Raw genomic sequence first — 19,107 nt, 5'->3', positions numbered from 1 at the left:
GGAGGAGGGGGGAGGGAGGGGGGAGAGGGAGGGAGGGGGAGGGAGGGAGGGAGAGGGGGGGAGGGAGGGAGGGAGAGGGGGTGAGGGAGGGAGGGAGGGGGGTGAGGGAGGGAGGGAGGGGGTGAGGGGGGAGGAGGGGGGGAAGGAGGGGGGGAGGGAGGGGGTGAGGGGGAGGAGGGGGGGAGGGAGGGGGTGAGGGGGAGGAGGGGGGGAGGGAGGGGGTGAGGGGAGAGGGGGGAGGGAGGGGGTGAGGGGGGAGGAGGGGGGAGGGAGGGGGTGAGGGGGAGGGAGGGAGGGGGGGGAGTGAGGGCGGGAGGGGAGGGAGGGGATACAATTCGACTGTGATCACTGAATATGTGATTGTTTTTTATGAATTTAGAAGATTGCAGTGTGAGGAGGGGCTGAGCTGGCAATGGTGAGATGACCGGCATAGCCCAGGGGCGCCTTCAGATCCTGCAGGTTTACAAACTGATCCAGTATGTCCGGCAGCGGGATAAAGCCGAGATCGAGAAGCTGCTGACTCTCGGAGTGCCGCACTTGGTGAATCTGAGCGAACCCTGTCAGGGGGAATATGCCTTACACCTGGCCTCGGTGGCCAACGATGTGGAGATCTGTAAGCTGCTGCTCTCGCTGGGGGCTGAGTCCAATGTGGTGGATAAGAACGGGCGCACCGCCGCAATGATCGCAGCTGAAGTGGGACACGACAGAACTCTGGAGGCTCTGGCAGAGGCACATGGAGATATGACCCTGGTGGACAAGGACGGCAAAGGTGAGAGTGTGACCATGAACACTTGGATGGTTCCTATGTTTTGTGTGGCATGCACTGTACATGAACAAGGCTGCAAAGTTATGGTGGTAATTTCTTAGAAGATCATGGATTTATCATTGTCAAAATATGACAGATTTATAGAGGTTTACAGCATGGAAACAGGCCCTTCGGCCCAACTTGTCCATGCCGCTCTTTTTTTTAACCACTAAGCTAATCCCAATTGCCCGCATTTGGCCCAAATCCCTTTATACCCATCTTATCCGTGTAACTGTCTAAATACTTTTTAAAAGACAAAATTGTATCCGCCTCTACTACTTCCTCTGGCAGCTTGTTCCAGACACTCACCACCCTCTGTTTGAAAAAATTGCCCCTCTGGACACTTTTCTATCTCTCCCCTCTCACCTTAAACCTATGCCCTCTAGTTTTAGACTCCCCTATCTTTGGGAAAAGATGTTGACTTATCTATGCCCCTCATTATTTTATGGACCTCTATAAGATTGTGATCACTGAATATGTCAGCCTTCTCGATCCAGAGAAATAAGTCCCAGTCTATCCAGCCTCTCCTTATAACTCAAACCACCAAGTACCGGAAGCATCCTTGTAAATCTTTTCTGCATTCTTTCAAGTTTAATAATATCCTTTCTATAATAGGGTGACCAGAACTGTACACAGTAATCTAAGTTTGGCCTTGCCATTGCCTTGTACAACTTCAACAAGACATCCCAACTTCTGTATTCAATGTTCTGACCAATGAAACCAAGCATGCCAAATGCCTTCTTCTCAACCCTGTTCACCTGTGACTGCACTTTCAAGGAGCTATGAACCTTTACCCCAAATCTCTTTGCTCTATAACTCTCTCCAACGCCCTACCATTAACTGAGTAAGTCCTGCCCTGGTTCAATCTACCAAAATGCATCTCACATTTATCTAAATTAAACTCCATCTACCATTCGTCAGCCCACTGGCCCAATTGATCAAGATCCCGTTGCAATCCTAGATAACCTTCTTCACTGTCCACTATGTCACCAATCTTGGTGTCATCTGCAAACGTACCACCATGCCTCCTAAATTTTCATCCAAATCATTAATATAAATGACAAATAACAGTGGACCCAGTACTGATCGATGAGGCACACCGCTGGTCACAGGCCTCCAGTTTGAAAAACAACCCTCCACAACCATCTTCTGTCGTCAAGCCAATTTTGTATCCAATTAGCTACCTCATCCTTATGCAACCTACCAATCGGTACTTTGTCAAAGGCCTTGCCAAAGTCCACGTAGAAAACATCGATTGCACTGCCCTAATCTACCTTCTTCATTACCCCTTCAAAAAACTCAATCAAATTTGTGAGACATGATTTTCCACTCACAAAGCCATGCTGACTGTCCCTATTCAGTCATTGCCTCTCTAAATGCCTGCAGATCCTGTTTGCAAATCAACATTTGCAAAAATGAAAATCATGAAAAGTCACAGGTATGGTTATCAAAAATTGCAACAGAGTAAGAATCATGACGGTGTGATACTTGAGAGACTTTATTGTATAATACTTATCTCAATCCTCTACGGTTTCTCTCCAGTTCCATTTAATATTGATCTGGAGTGAAAGAGAGCCTTGTGTTCCTGTCCCCCGATTTATATTAAAGCTATGCCCCCACCTTTCTCAAACAAATTAATACGAGGTGCAACTAGTATCATAGAATCCCTACAGTGCAGAAGGAGGCCATTCGGCCCATCCAGCCTGCACCAATAACAATCCCACCCAGGCCCTAATCCTGTAACACCAGTTTTTACCTTGCAAATCGTTCAATGAGACAGACTGGCATTGCACTGAAAATTATTGCATTGTTATAAAGCTGCTTACCAGACTTAAACTTCCGCAGTAAGCTTAATAGTCAATTAATGTGCAATTCCACAAGTTCTTGAAATGCAGGGTAAACTCAGCAGGTCTGGCAGCATCTTGGAGAGAAGCACAGTTAATGTGCAGAATTTTCCTGTCCAGCCTGCCACTGGAATCATAGCGGGTGGGATCTGGATCACTCAAAGGTCCGTTCACCTCGGGCGGGATTTTCCGGTCTTTTTTGATTAAATTTATTATTGTCACATGTAGTGGTGTACAGTGAAAAGTATTGCTTCTTGCGCGCTATACAGACAAAGCATACCATTCATAGAGAAGGAAAGGAGAGACTGGAGAATGTAGTGTTACCGTCATAGCTAGGGTGTAGAGAAAGTTCAACTTAATGCGAGGTAGGTCCATTCAAAAGTCTGATGGCAGCAGGGAAGAAGCTGTTCTTGAGTCGGTTGATACGTGACCTCAGACTTTTGTATCTTTTTCCCGACAGAAGAAGGTGGAAGAGAGAATGCCCAGGGTGCACAGGGTCCTTGATTATGCTGGCTGCTTTTCCGAGGCAGTAGAAATTGTAGACAGAGTCAATGGATGGGAGGCTGGTTTGAGTGATGGACTGGGCTTCGTTCACGACCTTTTGTAGTTTATTGCGGTCTTGGACGGAGCAGGAGCCATACCAAGCTGTGATACAACCGGAAAGAATATATTGGTCTTGATCTTGGGGCGAGTGCAACTGGAAAATCCCGTCCAATGTTTCGGATCCAAATGATCCTTATACAGAACACAAAGTCCTTAAAAAATAATGGGATGGCTTAGGGTGAGAGGGCATCTGAGTGAAGCAAAGTGGCAGAGCAGAGTAAATGGGCCAGCAACTTCCAGATATTGTGACTCAAACCATCGGGAGTAATTACAACCTTCAAAAATGAGTCGTTTTTTTGACAAGTTGGACGTGAAAGTATTTTTTAAAGCTCTCATACCTGACCCCAACCAGTCTCCAACCCACTCACTTCCAGTTTTTAACTGAGCTGAGACAGGAGTTACCCACTCTCAAGAGCTGAGTTGATCGTTCATTTATAATAAGTTTGGATGCCTCAAACTTTATCTGCCTTTCAACGTTAAACCTGGGCCAGCCAAGTTTCCTGAGGAAGGCTAGGGGAAGGTGAGAATTGCTGCATTGAAGAGACAAGTACTTTTCTCTCTTTCCCCTAGACCCACCCTCAAATCGGACCCCACCCAGAATCAGATAACCCTATCCTCCAACAACTGCTCCCCCCCCCCCCCCCACCCTAAAAAAAAACAGGGTGGCACGGTGGTTAGCACTGCTGCCTCACAGCGCCAGGGACCTGGGTTCGATTCCCGGCTTGGGTCACTGTCTGTGTGGGGTTTGCACGTTCTTCCCATGTCTGCGTGGGTTTCCTCCGGGTGATCCGTTTTCCTTCCACAGTCCAAAGATGTGCGGGAGAGGTGGATTGGCCATGATAAATTTCCCCTTACTGTCAGGGGGACCAGATGGGGTAAATGCATGGGGTTATGGGGATAGGGCCTGGATGGGCCCTTCTGCACTGTAGGATTCAATTATTCTATCTCCGAATTTGCCAATCTGTTAGCGTGCCTTTATTTCTTCCTGCAACAACCTGCCCCATTGTTTATGCACTTTGCTTTCAGGATTTCTGTAGCGGCTCTGCCAATGTTATGACAGATCAGTGGAAGAAGTCCCCACGGAATTTTAGCCTCTTAGTTTCTCATTTGCTACATTCAGCTCGCCAGCACAAAATGTGATTAATGGACTAAAAGTCCTGGCAATGTGTCCACAACTCTCCAGCTTACAGCACTGGGTGGATGGGCTTTCTGATTCTCCAATAATATGAGCATGTTACAAGGAGTGTCAACTATCTAGGATTTGAGATGTGAAGGGTACCCCATGAGCCCTGGTGTGGTATCACATCTAACCACAAATGAACCCCACTGAACTGCAAAATACAGTTTAATAGTACAGAACTTGCTGAGAAAGATTGACATTGTTTGGCAAACCTTTTCACTTTGCACTCATTAGGGCAATTCGCAAGAAAACACCAATGCCAGGGGAAGCAATATAATTCTGAGTCAAGCAGCCTGGGTTAAATTTCAAACAATGCTTTGCGGTTAACTGTCAGTTCCCATCAACTGGTGCATTCTCCATTGCAATGCCTCTGCCTTTCAGAATCCTTTTGCTAACCAATCAGCACTCCCTTCTCATACAGTATGAATATGTTGTTTTCTCCTGTCATTGTTTTTTTTTCTAAATTTATCTGATGAGTGCAAGATGGAAAGCTTCGACAAACGTCTTATAGGATCCTTATGGTGCAGAAGGAGGCCGTTTGGCTCATTAAACCTGCCTCGACAACATTCCCCATCCAGGCCATGTCCCTATAACCTTATGTATCGACCCAGCTACTTCCCCTGACGCTAAGGGGCAATTTAGCATCGCCAATCCACCTAACCCAGACATCTTTGAACAGTGGGTGGAAACCGGAGCACCCGGAGGAAACCCACGCAGACACGGGAGGAATGTGCAAACTCCACACAGACAGTGACCCAAGGCCAGAATTGAACCCGGGTCCCTGGCGCTGTGAGGCATCAGTGCTAACCACAGTGCCACCCTGTTCAGCGAAACGTTTAAGCGTGTGATATCCACCCTGGACCATTAAAGTGGAATCAAACAGATCCATACGGTGGTCTGTTTTTGTAAGAAGGGTTAAATAATTTGACTTTGCTTTCCAAAGTTTAACCCTTACATCTGTTGTTGAGATAGAATAAGGTAGTTGTGTGCAGTGATGATGCAGCACGTCACTCAATCCTCTGATTTCCTATTTAACTGTATTTACTGTTGATGCTTTAAAGGCAGACGGACCACTTAGCTACTACTTGTGATTGATCATCTTGTGTCTAGAAGTGTTTGCAGCTTGTCAGAAGCTGTTGTGAAATTTATTGTGCTGTTTGAATGTTAACCTGTGCCTCCTTGTTAGCAATTTGACAAGGAATGGAAACAATATTTGATTATTTACCCATGGAAATTCTTCCAGAATTTTGAAAGCTTATACTCGATCCGCTTTAATCATTCCTTGTAGCCATAACCTCCATTTCTGCTGTCAATCTAGTGAATCTTTGTTGTGTGCTTTCTGTGGTCCTTATATCATAGAATCATAGGCACGGTGGCACAGTGGTTAGCACTGCTGCCTCACACTGCCAGGGACCTGGGTTCGATTCTCGGCTTCGTTCACTGTCTGTGTGGAGTCTGCACATTCTCCCCATGTCTGCATGGGTTTCCTCCGGGTGCTCTGGTTTCCTCCCACAGTCCAAAGATATGCTGGTTTGGTGGATTGGCCATGCTAAATTCTCCCTCAGTGTATGTGAACAGACGCCGGAATGTGGTGACTGGGGGATTTTCACAGTAACTTCATTCAAGTGTTAATGTAAGCCTACTTGTGATGTTACTAAACAAAATAAGTAAATAAAATACAGTGCAGAAAGGAGGCCATTTGGCCCATTGAGCCTGCACCGACAACAATCCCCCTCCACAGGCCCTATCCCTGTAACTCATGCATTTACCCTGCTAATCCCCCTGACATTAAGGGGCAATTTAACACAGTAGTTCAACCTAACCCACACATCTCTGGAGTGTAGGCGGAAACCGAAGCACCTGTAGGGAACCCACCAAGACACGGGGAGAATGTGCAAACTCCGCACAGACAGTGACACAAGCCGGGAATCGAACCCTGGTCCCTGGCGCTGTGGGGCAGCAGTGCTAACCACCGTGCCACCGTGCCGCCCTGCAAACCCTTCCTGTAAAACAAGGACTTGCCTTCACAGAGTACGTTTCACAACCTCAGAATATCCAAAGTGCTTTACAGCTGATGAAACGCTTTTTGAAGTGTAGTCATTGTTGGCATGTAGGAAAAACGGCAGCCAATTGGTGCACAGCAAGATCCCACTAATAGTAATGTGGAGGGACAGTGGCACAGTGGTTAGCTCTGCTGCCTTTCAGCACCAGGGACCTGGGTTCGATTCCCAGCTTCGATCACTGTCTGTGTGGAGTCTGCACATTCTCCCCGTGTCTGCTCGGGTTTCTTCTGGGTGCTCCGGTTTCCTCCCACAGTCCAAAGATGTGCGGGTTCGGTTGATTGGCCATGCTAAATTGACCCTAGTGTCGGAGGGTTAGCAGGGTAAATGTATGGGATTGTGGGAGTGGGGACTAGGTAGGATTGTGGTTGACGCAGTCTAGATGGGCCGAATGACCTCCTTCTGCACTGTAGGGATTCTATGAATGGCCAAATAATCTATTTTGATGTTGACGGTGATATTGATTTGAGGAATAGATATTCAGTTGGACACCAGGGATAACTATTGTTTTCTTACAGTTTATGATAAAAGAAAGACGTTCATGGTTTTATACTTTGGTCGCGATTCTCTGTTTCCCCACCCCCGTGCCCACAGAGCTGCCAGGGAGGGTGGTTCAGGGTTCTGACTCAGCAACAGTGAGGGAACGGTGACATATTTCCAAGTCACGATGGTGAGTGGCTTGGCGGGGAACTTGCAGGTGATGGTGTTCCCATGTGTCTGCTGCTCCTTGTCCTTCTAGATGGTGGAGGTCACAGGTGCTGTTGAAGCACCTGTTGAAGCCGCGTTATGTTCCTGCGCACTGCCGTCACTTCCCATCAAAGGCTTCTTTTTTAGTAGGCAGTTTGTCGAGAGAAAACAAAAATAACCTGCCTTTTAATTAATTCTTCAAAGATAGCAACTGAATTCCACACCATGGCCAAATATAGCAATATACAAAATTTATACTTTTAAACAGCAACATCTGTTTGCAGTAACTTGATCTCATTATGGGACCTATTCCATGTACCCTGGTATATCACACCCTTGTATTCCCGGTACACACACCAGTGAATTAGGCAAATAGTGCACAATTCACAAACACTAAATGGGTTGATTTTTTTAAAGATTCAATTCCATTTGGATCTCTCGTAATTAAATTAATATCAATAAATCCCCTGCTGAATTCAACAATTTTTCTCACTTAATTACTCTTTCTTTGCTGTCCTTCCATTCAAACACAGATGCTGCTTGAATGTGCAGACCTGTTTTGGTGAAGTTTAACACCTTGGTTTAACACCTCATCTTGAAGAAGGTGCCTACCTTTGACAATGCAGCACACCTTCACTAATCTCAGTGTATATAATGAGCTCGAGATCCAAGAGGCAAATGTGAGGAATAAGCTGGGGGGGAGGAAACACCCTCCCAAAAGAGACTGCAAAATTAAAACACCACCCTAAATTATCGGCTACAGTTTAACGACCTAATTTCGTGGATAGCACAGTGGTTAGCACTGCTGCCTCACGGTTCAAATCCCGGCTTGGGTCATTGTCTGTGCGGAGTCTGCACGTTCTCCCCGTGTCTGCGTGGGTTTCCTCCAGTTTCCTCCCACAGAGCAAAAGACATGCTGGTTAGGTGCATTGGCCGTGCTAAATTATCCCTCAGTGTACCCGAACAGGTGCCAGAGTGTGGCAACTAGGGGATTTTCACAGTAACTTCATTGCAGTGTTAATGTGAGCCTACTTGTGATACTAATAAATAAACTTTAAAGGGGTCGGGTCATTGGAGGGGCGGATTTGAAAAAAAGGACGAGAATTTGAAAATAGTGGGAGAAGCCAGAAGATCTGACAGCTTAATGGCTAGAACGACACGAGGGAGGACTTCAGATTATGGGGACATTCAGGCCTAGACTGTGGCAAACTGGACCCATATTCTGACTGCTCAGCAACGTAAACAGAACAGTTTCCAAAACATTCGCGGAGTTTATGCCGAACCGATTGTTACAACCATCCTGTAATATAAACACAGCCTGGGGGATTTGCACCTAACTTGAAAACTGTAATTAAAACAGTGGCGCTTGTAGTGACTGCCACTCGGGTAGTAATCTGGTGGTAACATAACAAGACTCCAATTCAAAAGGCAATACAATATTTTGATCATGTTATGGCTACCGCATCTAGGACTTAACTCCTGGGTACTTCACTGTAACAAAAGATAAACATGCCTTAGCTTGCGGTGATGATAATCCAAGGAACTGCTATGTAAAAAGGAATTTCTTAAGATATAATGTACCTTGATGGCAAGTCATGTTGAATACACTGTAATAAGTCTTTGGAGGTAGAATTGTAGGTGGGATGGTGGGGAGGTGGGGGGGCAGACAGGAAAGTGGAGCAGGGACGACAACCAGATCTGTCATGATCTTATTGAATGGTAGAGAAGGCTCGCAAAGGGCCAAATGGCCTACTCCTGCTCCTGTGTTGCATGTTAGAGATATTACAAATCAGGGAGCCTTTTTTAATGGGCTGTGGTGTCACTGGCTGGGCCAACATTTGTTGCCCATCCCTAATTGCCCATTTTGGAGGGCAGTTAAGAGTCAACTACATTGTTGTGGGTCTGGAGTCACATGTAGGCCAGATCATAGAATCATAGAATCCTAAAGCACAGAGGGAGGCCATTCGGCCCATCGCATTTGCATCGGCCACAATCCCATCCAGGCCCTATCCCCATTACACCATGAATTTACCCTAGCTAGTCTCCCTGACACTGAGGGCCAATTTAGCATGGCCAATCCACCTAACCTGCACATCTTTGGGAGATGTGGGAGGAAACTGTGGGAGGAAACCGGAGCACCCATGCAGACACGGGGAGAACGTGCAGACTCCACACAGACAGTGACCCAAGCCAGTCATCAAACCTGGATCCCTGGCGTTGTGAGGCAACTGTGCTAACCACTGTGTCATCGTGCCACCCCAGATCAGGTAAGGATGGCAAATTTCCTTCCCTAAAAGACATTACTGAACCAGATGGGTTTTTGCAATAATCAGGAGACTTTTTAAATTCCAGATTTTTTATTTCATTCAAATATTCCCATTTGCCGTGGTGGGATTCGAACTTGGGTCCCTGGAACATTACCCTGGGTCTCTGGATTACTAAGATAAAAGCAAAATACTGTGGATGCTGGAATCTGAAACAAAAACAGAAAATGCTAGAAAACCTCACGTCTGACAGCATCTGTAGAGAGAGGATGAAGCCCAGTCCATCACTCAAACCAGCCTCCCATCCATTGACTCTGTCTGCACTTCCCGCTGCCTTGGAAAAGCAGCCAGCATAATCATGGACCCCATACACCCCAGACATTCTCTCTTCCACCTTCTTCCATCAGGAAAAAGCTACAAAAGTCTGAGATCACGTACCAACTGACTCAAGAAATGCCATCAGACATTTGAATGGACCTACCTCGCATTAAGTTGATCTTTCTCTGCACCCTCGCTATGACTGTAACATTCTGGAGGCCACATTTGGAGTACTGCGTCCAGTTCTGGTCGCCGCACTACCAGAAGGACGTGGAGGCATTGGAGAGAGTGCAGAGAAGGTTTACCAGGATGTTGCCTGGTATGGAGGGTCATAGCTATGAGGAGAGATTGGGTAGACTGGGGTTGTTCTCCTTGGAAAGACGGAGAATGAGGGGAGATCTAATAGAGGTATACAAGATTATGAAGGGTACAGATAGGGTGAACAGTGGGAAGCTTTTTCCCAGGTCGGAGGTGACGATCACGAGGGGTCACGGGCTCAAGCTGAGAGGGGCGAAGTATAACTCAGACATCAGAGGGACGTTTTTTACACAGAGGGTGGTGGGGGCCTGGAATGCGCTGCCAAGTAGGGTGGTGGAGGCAGGCACGCTGACATCGTTTAAGACTTATCTGGATAGTCACATGAGCAGCCTGGGAATGGAGGGATACAAACGATTGGTCTAGTTGGACCAAGGAGAGGCACAGGCTTGGAGGGCCGAAGGGCCTGTTTCCTGTGCTGTACTGTTCTTTGTTCTTTGTTCTTTTCTGCAATCTCTCCTTTCCTTCTCTATGAATGGTATGCTTTGTCTGTACAGCGCGCAAGAAACAATACTTTTCACTGTATATTAATACATGTCACAATAATAAATCAAATTCAGATTCAAAGAATAGAGCCAACGTTTCAAGTCTGGATGACCCTTTGTCAGAGGACGAAGGATCATCCAGACTTGAAACGTTGACTCTATTCTCTCTCCACAGATGCTGTCAGACCTGCTGAGATTTTCCAGCACTTTCTGTTTTTGTCTCTGGGTAAACTTTGAACAGTTACAACAACTCAAGACTAGGCATCCGTGAGTCACTCTCTGTGTCCATATGCAGCAAGACCTGGACAATATTCAGGCTTGGGCTGTTAAGTGGCAAGTAACATTTGCACCACACAAGTGCCAGGCAATTTCAATCTCTGACATGAGAGAATCTTAACCATCTCCCGTTGATACTCAATGGCATTACCACCGCTGAGTCCCCCAGGATGTTGATAGTGTGTTTAGCATTGATCAGAAACTGAACCGGACTGGCAATATAAATACAATGCTGAAAAGAGCAGGTCAGAGGCAAGGAATCCTGCAGCGATTAACTCACCTCCTGACTCCCCAAATATCTGTCCACCATCGACAAGGCACAAGTCAGGAGTGTGATGGAATACTCCCCACTTGCCTGGATGGGTGCAGCTCCAACAACACTCAAGAAGCTCGACACCACCCAGGACAAAGCAGCCCCGCTTGATTGGCATCACATCCACAAACATCCACTCCCTCCACCACCGACGCTCAGTGGCAGCAGTGTGTACTATCTACAAGATGCACTGCAGCAATTCACCAAAGATCCTTAGACAGCACCTTCCAAACCCATGACCACTTCCATCTAGAAGGACAAGGGCAGCAGATACATGGGGACACCACCACCTGTAAATTTCTTCTCCAGGCCACACACAGCATCCTGACTTGGAAATACATCGCCGTTCCTTCACTGTGGCTGGGTCAGAATATGCCGCAGCCCAGAAGTTTATGTGTTAGAGTGCCTCACTCTTTTAAGGCTCACACTCATTACCACACAGCTATAATTAAAGCAAACAGGTTTCGAGGTACCAAAAGAGAAAATGCTGGAAAATCTCAGCAGGTCTGGCAGCATCTGTAAGGAGAGAAAAGAGCTGATGTTTCGAGTCAAAGTCCTTTGTCAAAGCTAAAAGACATAGAAAGTGGGAGATATTTATACTGCAGGGGGAGGGAATGAAAGATGAGTCATAGCCATAGAAACCGGGGTGGGGGGGAAGGTTGCCAATAGCTGTCCACAGAGAGAATAAAGGGTCTGAATGGCCGAGAAGCTGTAAGCTGTGACAGATGAAGATGTTGGGGGAGGGGGGAAGGAATGGGACAGAGGTAGAATGTGGAAAAGGATAAGAGGGGAAAGAAAAGGTAAGGGAAGAGGGATGAAGTAAGGGGAAGGAAAGAGTGGGGTGGGAAGAAAAATGAAGGAAGACCATAAAGAAATAAAAGGTAGAGAACAGTAAAAAATTAAATAAAATAGAATGAAAACAAAGGGGTGGAGGTGGGGTAGAGCAAATCATCTGAAGTTGTTGAATTCGATGTTGAGACCAGAAGGCTGTAAAGTGCCGAGCCGGAAGATGAGATGCTGTTCCTCCAGTTTGCGTTGAGCTTCACTGGAACATTGCAGCGGGCCAAGGACAGACATGTGGGCACGGGGAGCAGGATCGTGGGTTAAAATGGCAGCAACCGGAAGGTCAGGGTCCTGACTGCGCACAGACCGAAGGTGCTCAGCAAAGATTCCAGCATCCGCAGTAATTTGCTTTTATCCAGGTTTCAAGATATCTCGGTATCATGCAGAATTATATCAGCTATGGAATTTGATTTGATTTATTATTGTCACATGTATTAACATACAGTGAAAAGTATTGTTTCTTGCGCACAATACAGCCAAAACATACCGTTCATAGAGAAGGAAAGGAGAGAGTGCAGAATGTAGTGTTACAGTCATAGCTAGGGTGTAGAGAAAGATCAACTTAATGCAAGGTAGGTCCATTCAAAAGTCTGACAGCAGCAGAGAAGAAGCTGTTCTTGAGTCGGTTGGTACGTGTCCTCAGACTTTTGTATCTTTTTCCCGAAGGAAGAAGGTGGAAGAGAGAATGTCCGGGGTGCGTGGGGTCCTTAATAATGCCGGCTGCTTTTCCGAGGCAGTGGGAAGTGTAGACAGAGTCAGTGGATGGGAGCTGGTTTGCGTGATGAATTGGGCTACATTCACAACCTTTTGTAGTTCCTTGCGGTCTTGGGTAGACCAGGAGCCATACCAGGCTGTGATACAACCAGAAAGAATGCTTTCTATGGTGTATCTGTAAAAGTTGGTGAGAGTCGTAGCTAACATGCCAAATTTCCTTTGTCTTCTGAGAAAGTAGAGGCATTGGTGGGCTTTCTTAACTATAGTGTTGGCATGGGGGGACTAGAACAGGCTGTTGGTGATCTGGACACCTAAAACCTTGAAGCTCTCGACCCTTTCTACTTCGTCCTCATTGATGTAGACAGGGACATGTTCTCCTTTACGCTTCCTGATATCAATGACAATCTCCTTCGTTTTGTTGACATTGAGGGAGAGACTATTGTTGCCGCACCAGTTCATCAGATTCTTTATCTCATTCTTGTACTCTGTCTCGTCATTGTTTGAGATCCGACCCACTACGGTGGTGTTGTCAGCAAACTTGAAAGTCGAATTGGAGGGGATTGAATCGAATTGTTTTCACCTATGAATTTTTTTTCTCTTCAGTGTTTTCTTTCTCCCCAATTTTATGCAGGCATTCTCTATTACTGCATCGCTCCCACCGTTCGCCACCTTCGTTGCTTGGAGATTGCGCTCGCACACGGAGCTGACATTAACAACTGCTCAAACAATGGAAAGCCAGTCTTCTTGCTAGCCTGTGAACAGGCTGCAGCCTGCACTGAGATGTGTCTCCAGATACTAGAGAAAGGAGCTGATCCAAATTCTAGGTATGAGGTAAGGATGTCCCAAGTGAACCGGGTAAGCCAACCAGACTAGATAGGCCACTTAGACAACTAGCTGCGTAGCATCATCGAAACACTTAATGCTACAGCACAGGAGGAGGCCATCCAGCCATTTTGCCCATGCTGATTCTTTTGTAGAGCTTTCCGATGAATCCTACTCCTCTGTTCTTTCCTTGTTGCCTATGGAAAAAAATCTCCTTCAGGTATGTGAACAAGTCTCTCTTTTGAATGTTTCCGTTGAGTCTGCATTTACAGCCCTTCTGACAGTGCATTCCAGATTGTGTAAAAAAAAACCTTTCCTCAAGTCCTCTCTTTTGTCAACCACTCTTGCTTAGGACTGGGAGCAAGAGGAGGTGAGTTGATTAATAAGGGGGTCAGGGGTTATGGGGGAAAGGCAGGAGAATGGGGATGAGAAAAATATCAGCCATGATTGAATGGCGGAGCAGACTCGATGGGCCGAGTGGCCTCATTCTGCTTCTATGTCTTTTGGTCTTACAGTTGGTCAAAGAGGACCAGTGATGTTGCGCATTGATAGATTTCCTGTGGGCAGATTGGTATCATACTGGGGAGTGGCACATTGTTCATCCAACCCTATCCCTACCTTTGTGATCAGCAGTTCAGTTTATTTCAGTGCGTAATAATTTAACCTCATTGCTGGCTGCAAGTAACAAAGTTTGACTTTTTTTCTGTGGATGGGGCTTGATGAAACTTTTCTCACTTTAATGACTTTTATAGGTAACGGGTCACACGGCTTTGATGGAAGCGTCACGAGAAGGGGCGATCGAGGTTGTCTGTGCTATACTGGAGAAAGGGTGTGAGATTAATGTCCTACAAAACGAGCGGTACAACGCTGCACATTTCGCTGCACAAGGGGGGCATTTTGAGGTACGGAAATAGAGATGGCGCAAATCCCCTCTGATGCTTTAGTCACTGAATTAACTCTACTCTCCTGTCTGTCGCAGGAACTGCATCAAATCTTAAATATACTTGTCTGGTTTTTGTGGGAGTATTGGCAGTAAAGGTGTCAAGCGTTTGCCCTCATTACCCCTCCCCTGAAACTGACAGCAACGTCTGAAGTTCACACAAGAGGCACAATGGCGAGAACTGCTGCCTCACAGAGCCTAGGGGCGGCACGGTGGCACAGTGGTTGGCACTGCTGCCTCACAGCGCCAGGGAGCCGGGTTCGATTCCCGGCTTGGGTCGCTGTCTGTGCGGAGTCTGCATATTCTCCCTGGTTTCCTCCGAGTGCTCCGGTTTCCTCCTACAGTCTGGAAGGTGCGGTTAGGTGCGTTGTCTGTGCTAAATTCTCCGTAAGGAGTCTCACAACACCAGGTTAAAGTCCAACAGGTTTATTTGGTAGCAAAAGCCACTAGCTCTCAGTGTACCCGAACAGGCACCGGAGGGTGGCGACTAGGGGATTTTCACAGTAACATCATTGCAGTGTTAATGTAATAAATAAATGTAATTATGTAATAAATAAATTTAAATAAATAAACTGAAGTGGAAACCCCAGAAGATATACCTGTTAGTCTAGATATCTCCAGTGGGTGCGCTGTTGAGATATTGAATCAGAAATCACTGAACCAATGACAGCCTCTGCTCTTCTTCTCAGTCTCATTTGCAAGATTATATCTTTGTAGACTGAGGTGTAACTGGGTTTTTAACGAAATACAGCGTTCATAATTACTAATGATCAGCTTCACTCCTACTCGTCACACGAGTAAATAAACTTTGAACTCATTATTTAAGGGTGTGCACTCATTCACAGTCCGCCATGATGTGGGGATGCTGGCATTCACCGGATGAAGGGGCAGCGCTCTGCAAGCTCATGATTCCAAATAAACCTGTTGGACTTTAACCTGGTGTTGTGAGACTTCTTACTGGATTCACAGTCAGGTTAAGACAGCCCAACAGAGTCCCGCACTGGGAGGAGCTAATTACAGTAAGAAGTTTAACAACACCAGGTTAAAGTCCAACCTTTAACCAGGTTGGACTTTAACCTGGTGTTGTTAAACTTCTTACTGTGTTTACCCCAGTCCAACGCCGGCATCTCCACATCAGGAGCTAATTACCCAGGGGTCATAGAATCCCGACAGTGCAGAAAGAGGTCATTTGGCCCATCGAGTCTACACCGATCCCACCCAGGCCCTATCCCCATAACCCCATGCATTTGCCCTGCTAATCCCCCTGATACTAAGGGATGATTTAGCTTGGCCAATCCACCTAATCCGCACATCTTTGGACTGTGGGAGGAAACCGGAGCACCCGGAGGAAACCCACGCAGACATGGGGATCATCTGATGCACACTTGAAGTGGCAGTCCACACCCTAGACCCCAACATATACACATATATCACACATTCCTTTGAGGTCAGCAATGAATGCCACTGCATGGCTGCTGAGCCCAGTGAGGTTTCTTTTCAAATCCATGCTTTCTTGTGTGCTTTATAATAAATGTGTTATCTTCATTTTGGTAGTACGACTCTACTTCACAGGAGGGTTGAATGTAACTCATGCTATATGCTGCTGAATCACCAAGATGCTGGATGCAGCAGCTAACCATTTGGTTTTTGTTGGTCCTTTCTTCACTTAAGCCACCTGGTCTAACCTCACGCTCCTGCTAGCTCTCCCATGCGCATCAGTAATCCTTTTTCCTTTTTGAATCATCTCTTAACTCTGCCCCAGTAGAACGATGTGATGTGTGCAGTTTTGGTTAAGCAATGGAGGAAGCTGCAGTGTTGATACAAAGAACAAAGAAAATTACAGCACAGGAACAGGCCCTTCAGCCCTCCAAGCCTGCACCAACCATGCTGCCCAACTGAACTAAAACCCCCGACCCTTCCGGAGACCATATCCCTCTATTCCCATCCTATTCATGTATTTGTCCAGACGCCCCTTAAAAGTCACTATCGTATCCACTTCCACTACCTCCCCCGGCAGCGAGTTCCAGGCACCCATCACCCTCTGTAAAAAACCTGCCTCGTACATCTCCTTTAAACCTTGCCCCTCGCACCTTAAACCTGTGCCCCCTAGTAATTGACTCTTCCATCCTGGGAAAAAGCTTCTGACTATCCATTCTGTCCATGCCCCTCATAATCTTGTAGACTTCTATCAGGTTGCCCCTCCGTCGTTCCAGTGAGAACAAACCAAATTTTTCCAACCTCTCCTCATAGCTAAATTCACTAGGATGTTAACAAGATTGAGGGGTAACATTATGAAAAGAGGCTTGACGAGTTAGATTTGATTTGATTTATTATTGTCACACGTATTAGTATACAGTGAAAAGTATTGTTTCTCGCGTGTTATACAGACAAAGCACAGGGAAGGAAAGGAGAGAGTGCAGAATGTAGTGTTACAGTCAAAGTTAAGGTGCAGAGAAAGATCAACTTAGTGTTTAAGATCAACTTAGTCTGATGGCAGCAGGGAAGAAGCTGTTCTTGAGTCGATTGGTACGTGACCTCAGACTTTTGTCTCTGTTTCCCAACAGAAGAAGGTGGAAGAGAGAATGTCCGGGGTGCGTGGGGTCCTTAATTATGCTGGTTGCTTTGCCGAGGCAGCGGGAAGTGTAGACAGAGTCAATGGATGAGAGGCTGGTTTGCGTGATGGATTGGGCTATGTTCTTTGTAGTTTGTAGTTTCTTGCAGTCTTGGGCAAAGCAGGAGCCATACCATGCTGTGATACAACCAGAAAGAATGTTTTCTATGGTGCATCTGTAGAAGTTGGTGAGAGTCGTTGCAGACATGCCAAATTTCCTTAACCTCAGAGAGAAAGAGATAACATCAATGGGATCAGTCACCTCTTGGGGTCAAAGATGACACCAAGGTTGTTAACAGTCTGGCTGGGAGGTGGTGGAGGCGGGTTGCCTCACATCCTTTAAACTGCACCTGGATGAGCACTTGGCACATCACAACATTCAGTCGCAGTAATTTGCTTGTATCTTATGTGGATACAGAGTGTTCACTTAAATGCCCAAATTGTGGACAGTCCCAAATATCTATTTAGTCACAATTTAGTCCAGGAAAATATTACAGTGCCAGCTATGTTCGGCAGAATTTGTGCGTTGGAACCAACCTTGATGTGAGTCTCTTGTAAAAAGCGGTTAATACTTGATCAAGGTGATGCCCACCTTTGTTTGTGTCATGCCTTCCAGGGTCAAATTATTTGTGCAAGTGTGAGAAAGCCCATGACAATTCCTCAATGAGATGATCCACTTAGAAAGCTCTGTTTGAGCCCGTGCTGGTACTAAAATTCCAGAGCGCCATCACACATAATGCATTAATGGTGGGAAGAGGTCAAAGTAAAGAAAGCCGAAGGAAAAGCACGAAAACGAGATTGCTGTTTGCTGACACGTATCTTTCTTTCAGGTTATTCGAGCCTTGGTTGCACATGATTGTGACCTTAATGTTATTAATTTGGACGGAAATACAGCACTGCATCTGGCAGCACTGGGAGGCTTCATTGATACGGCCAAGTTTTTGGCACAAAGAGGTAAGGGTCACTAAGTTCTTGAAGCCTAGATGGTGCTTCACAAGGCATCTCCTGCGCTTCTGGCGGGAGTTTTAACTTCTTGATGCACTGGGAGTGGCCCACAGAAGACCCAGAAAGCTTTCCCATGTGCCATCAAGTCTTTGATTCTGGGGACTGGCTTCTAGTCAGGCATCCATCTGCTTCAGGCTCAAGGCCGTCTTCATATGCAAGGAAAGTGCAGCGCCTCTGGAGATCTGCAAGGTCACGAGGCCTTTCCGACCTAATTTTAATATCTAAAATCTCCCCAAAGCAATGGTGAGAATGAATTATAGAATCATAGAATCCCTACAGTGCAGAAGAAGGCCATTCGACCCGTCAAGTCTGACAGAGCATCTTTCCCAGGCCCACCACCCCACCCTATTCCCGTAACCCCACGTATATACCAAGGCTAATCCATCTAAGCTACACGTCTTGGAAAACTAAAGGGCAATTTAGCATGGCCAATCCACTGAGCCTGCACATGGGAGTAGCTGCACATCTTTGGACTGTAGGAGAAACTGGAGCATCCGGAGGAAACCCACGCAGACATGGGGAGAATATGCAAACTCTACACAGAGTCACTGGAGGCTGGAATTGAACCCGGGTCCTTGGTGCTATGAGGCAGCAGTGCTAACCACTATGCCATGGTATAGAAGGAGGCCATTCGGCCTGTTGTAACTGCTTTGAATGAGCTATCCCACATTTCACCGTTCTTTCCCCACAATCTGGCAAAGTTCTCTCTCCCACCCCTGTTCATAGAATCATAGAATCCCTACAGTGCAGAAGAAGGCCATTTGCCCATCGAGTCAGCACTGACCACAATTCCACACAGTCCCTATCCCTAAAACCCCACGTATTTACCCTGCCAGTCCCCCTGACAGTAAGGGCCAATTTAGCATGGCCAATCAACCTAACCCACACATCTTTGGACTGTGGGAGGAAACCGGAGCACCCGGAGGAAACCCACGCAGACACGGGGAGAACGTGCAAACTCCGCACAGACAGTGACCCAAAGCCAGGAATCAAACCCGAGTCCCTGGCGCTGTAAGGCAGCA

The 19,107-nt window shown here is 46.6% G+C and overlaps 1 protein-coding gene across 1 annotated transcript in view; it reads left to right on the top strand.

The window, feature by feature from the left end:
* Window positions 1–420: 420 nt before the first annotated feature.
* Window positions 421–19,107, top strand: part of ankef1a (ankyrin repeat and EF-hand domain containing 1a) — a 35,861-nt gene continuing 17,174 nt past the window's right edge. The window contains exons 1-4 of the mRNA XM_078230613.1: window positions 421–769; window positions 13,339–13,538; window positions 14,282–14,431; window positions 17,911–18,034. Of these exons, the coding sequence (XP_078086739.1) occupies window positions 421–769; window positions 13,339–13,538; window positions 14,282–14,431; window positions 17,911–18,034 (823 nt within the window). The remainder of the gene's footprint in view (window positions 770–13,338; window positions 13,539–14,281; window positions 14,432–17,910; window positions 18,035–19,107) is intronic.

The sequence above is a fragment of the Mustelus asterias genome, chromosome 15 (assembly GCF_964213995.1).
Source record: "Mustelus asterias chromosome 15, sMusAst1.hap1.1, whole genome shotgun sequence".
NCBI lineage: Eukaryota > Metazoa > Chordata > Chondrichthyes > Carcharhiniformes > Triakidae > Mustelus > Mustelus asterias.
Note: the sequence above shows the minus strand (reverse complement) of the source record. Positions and strands in the feature narration are given on the sequence as shown.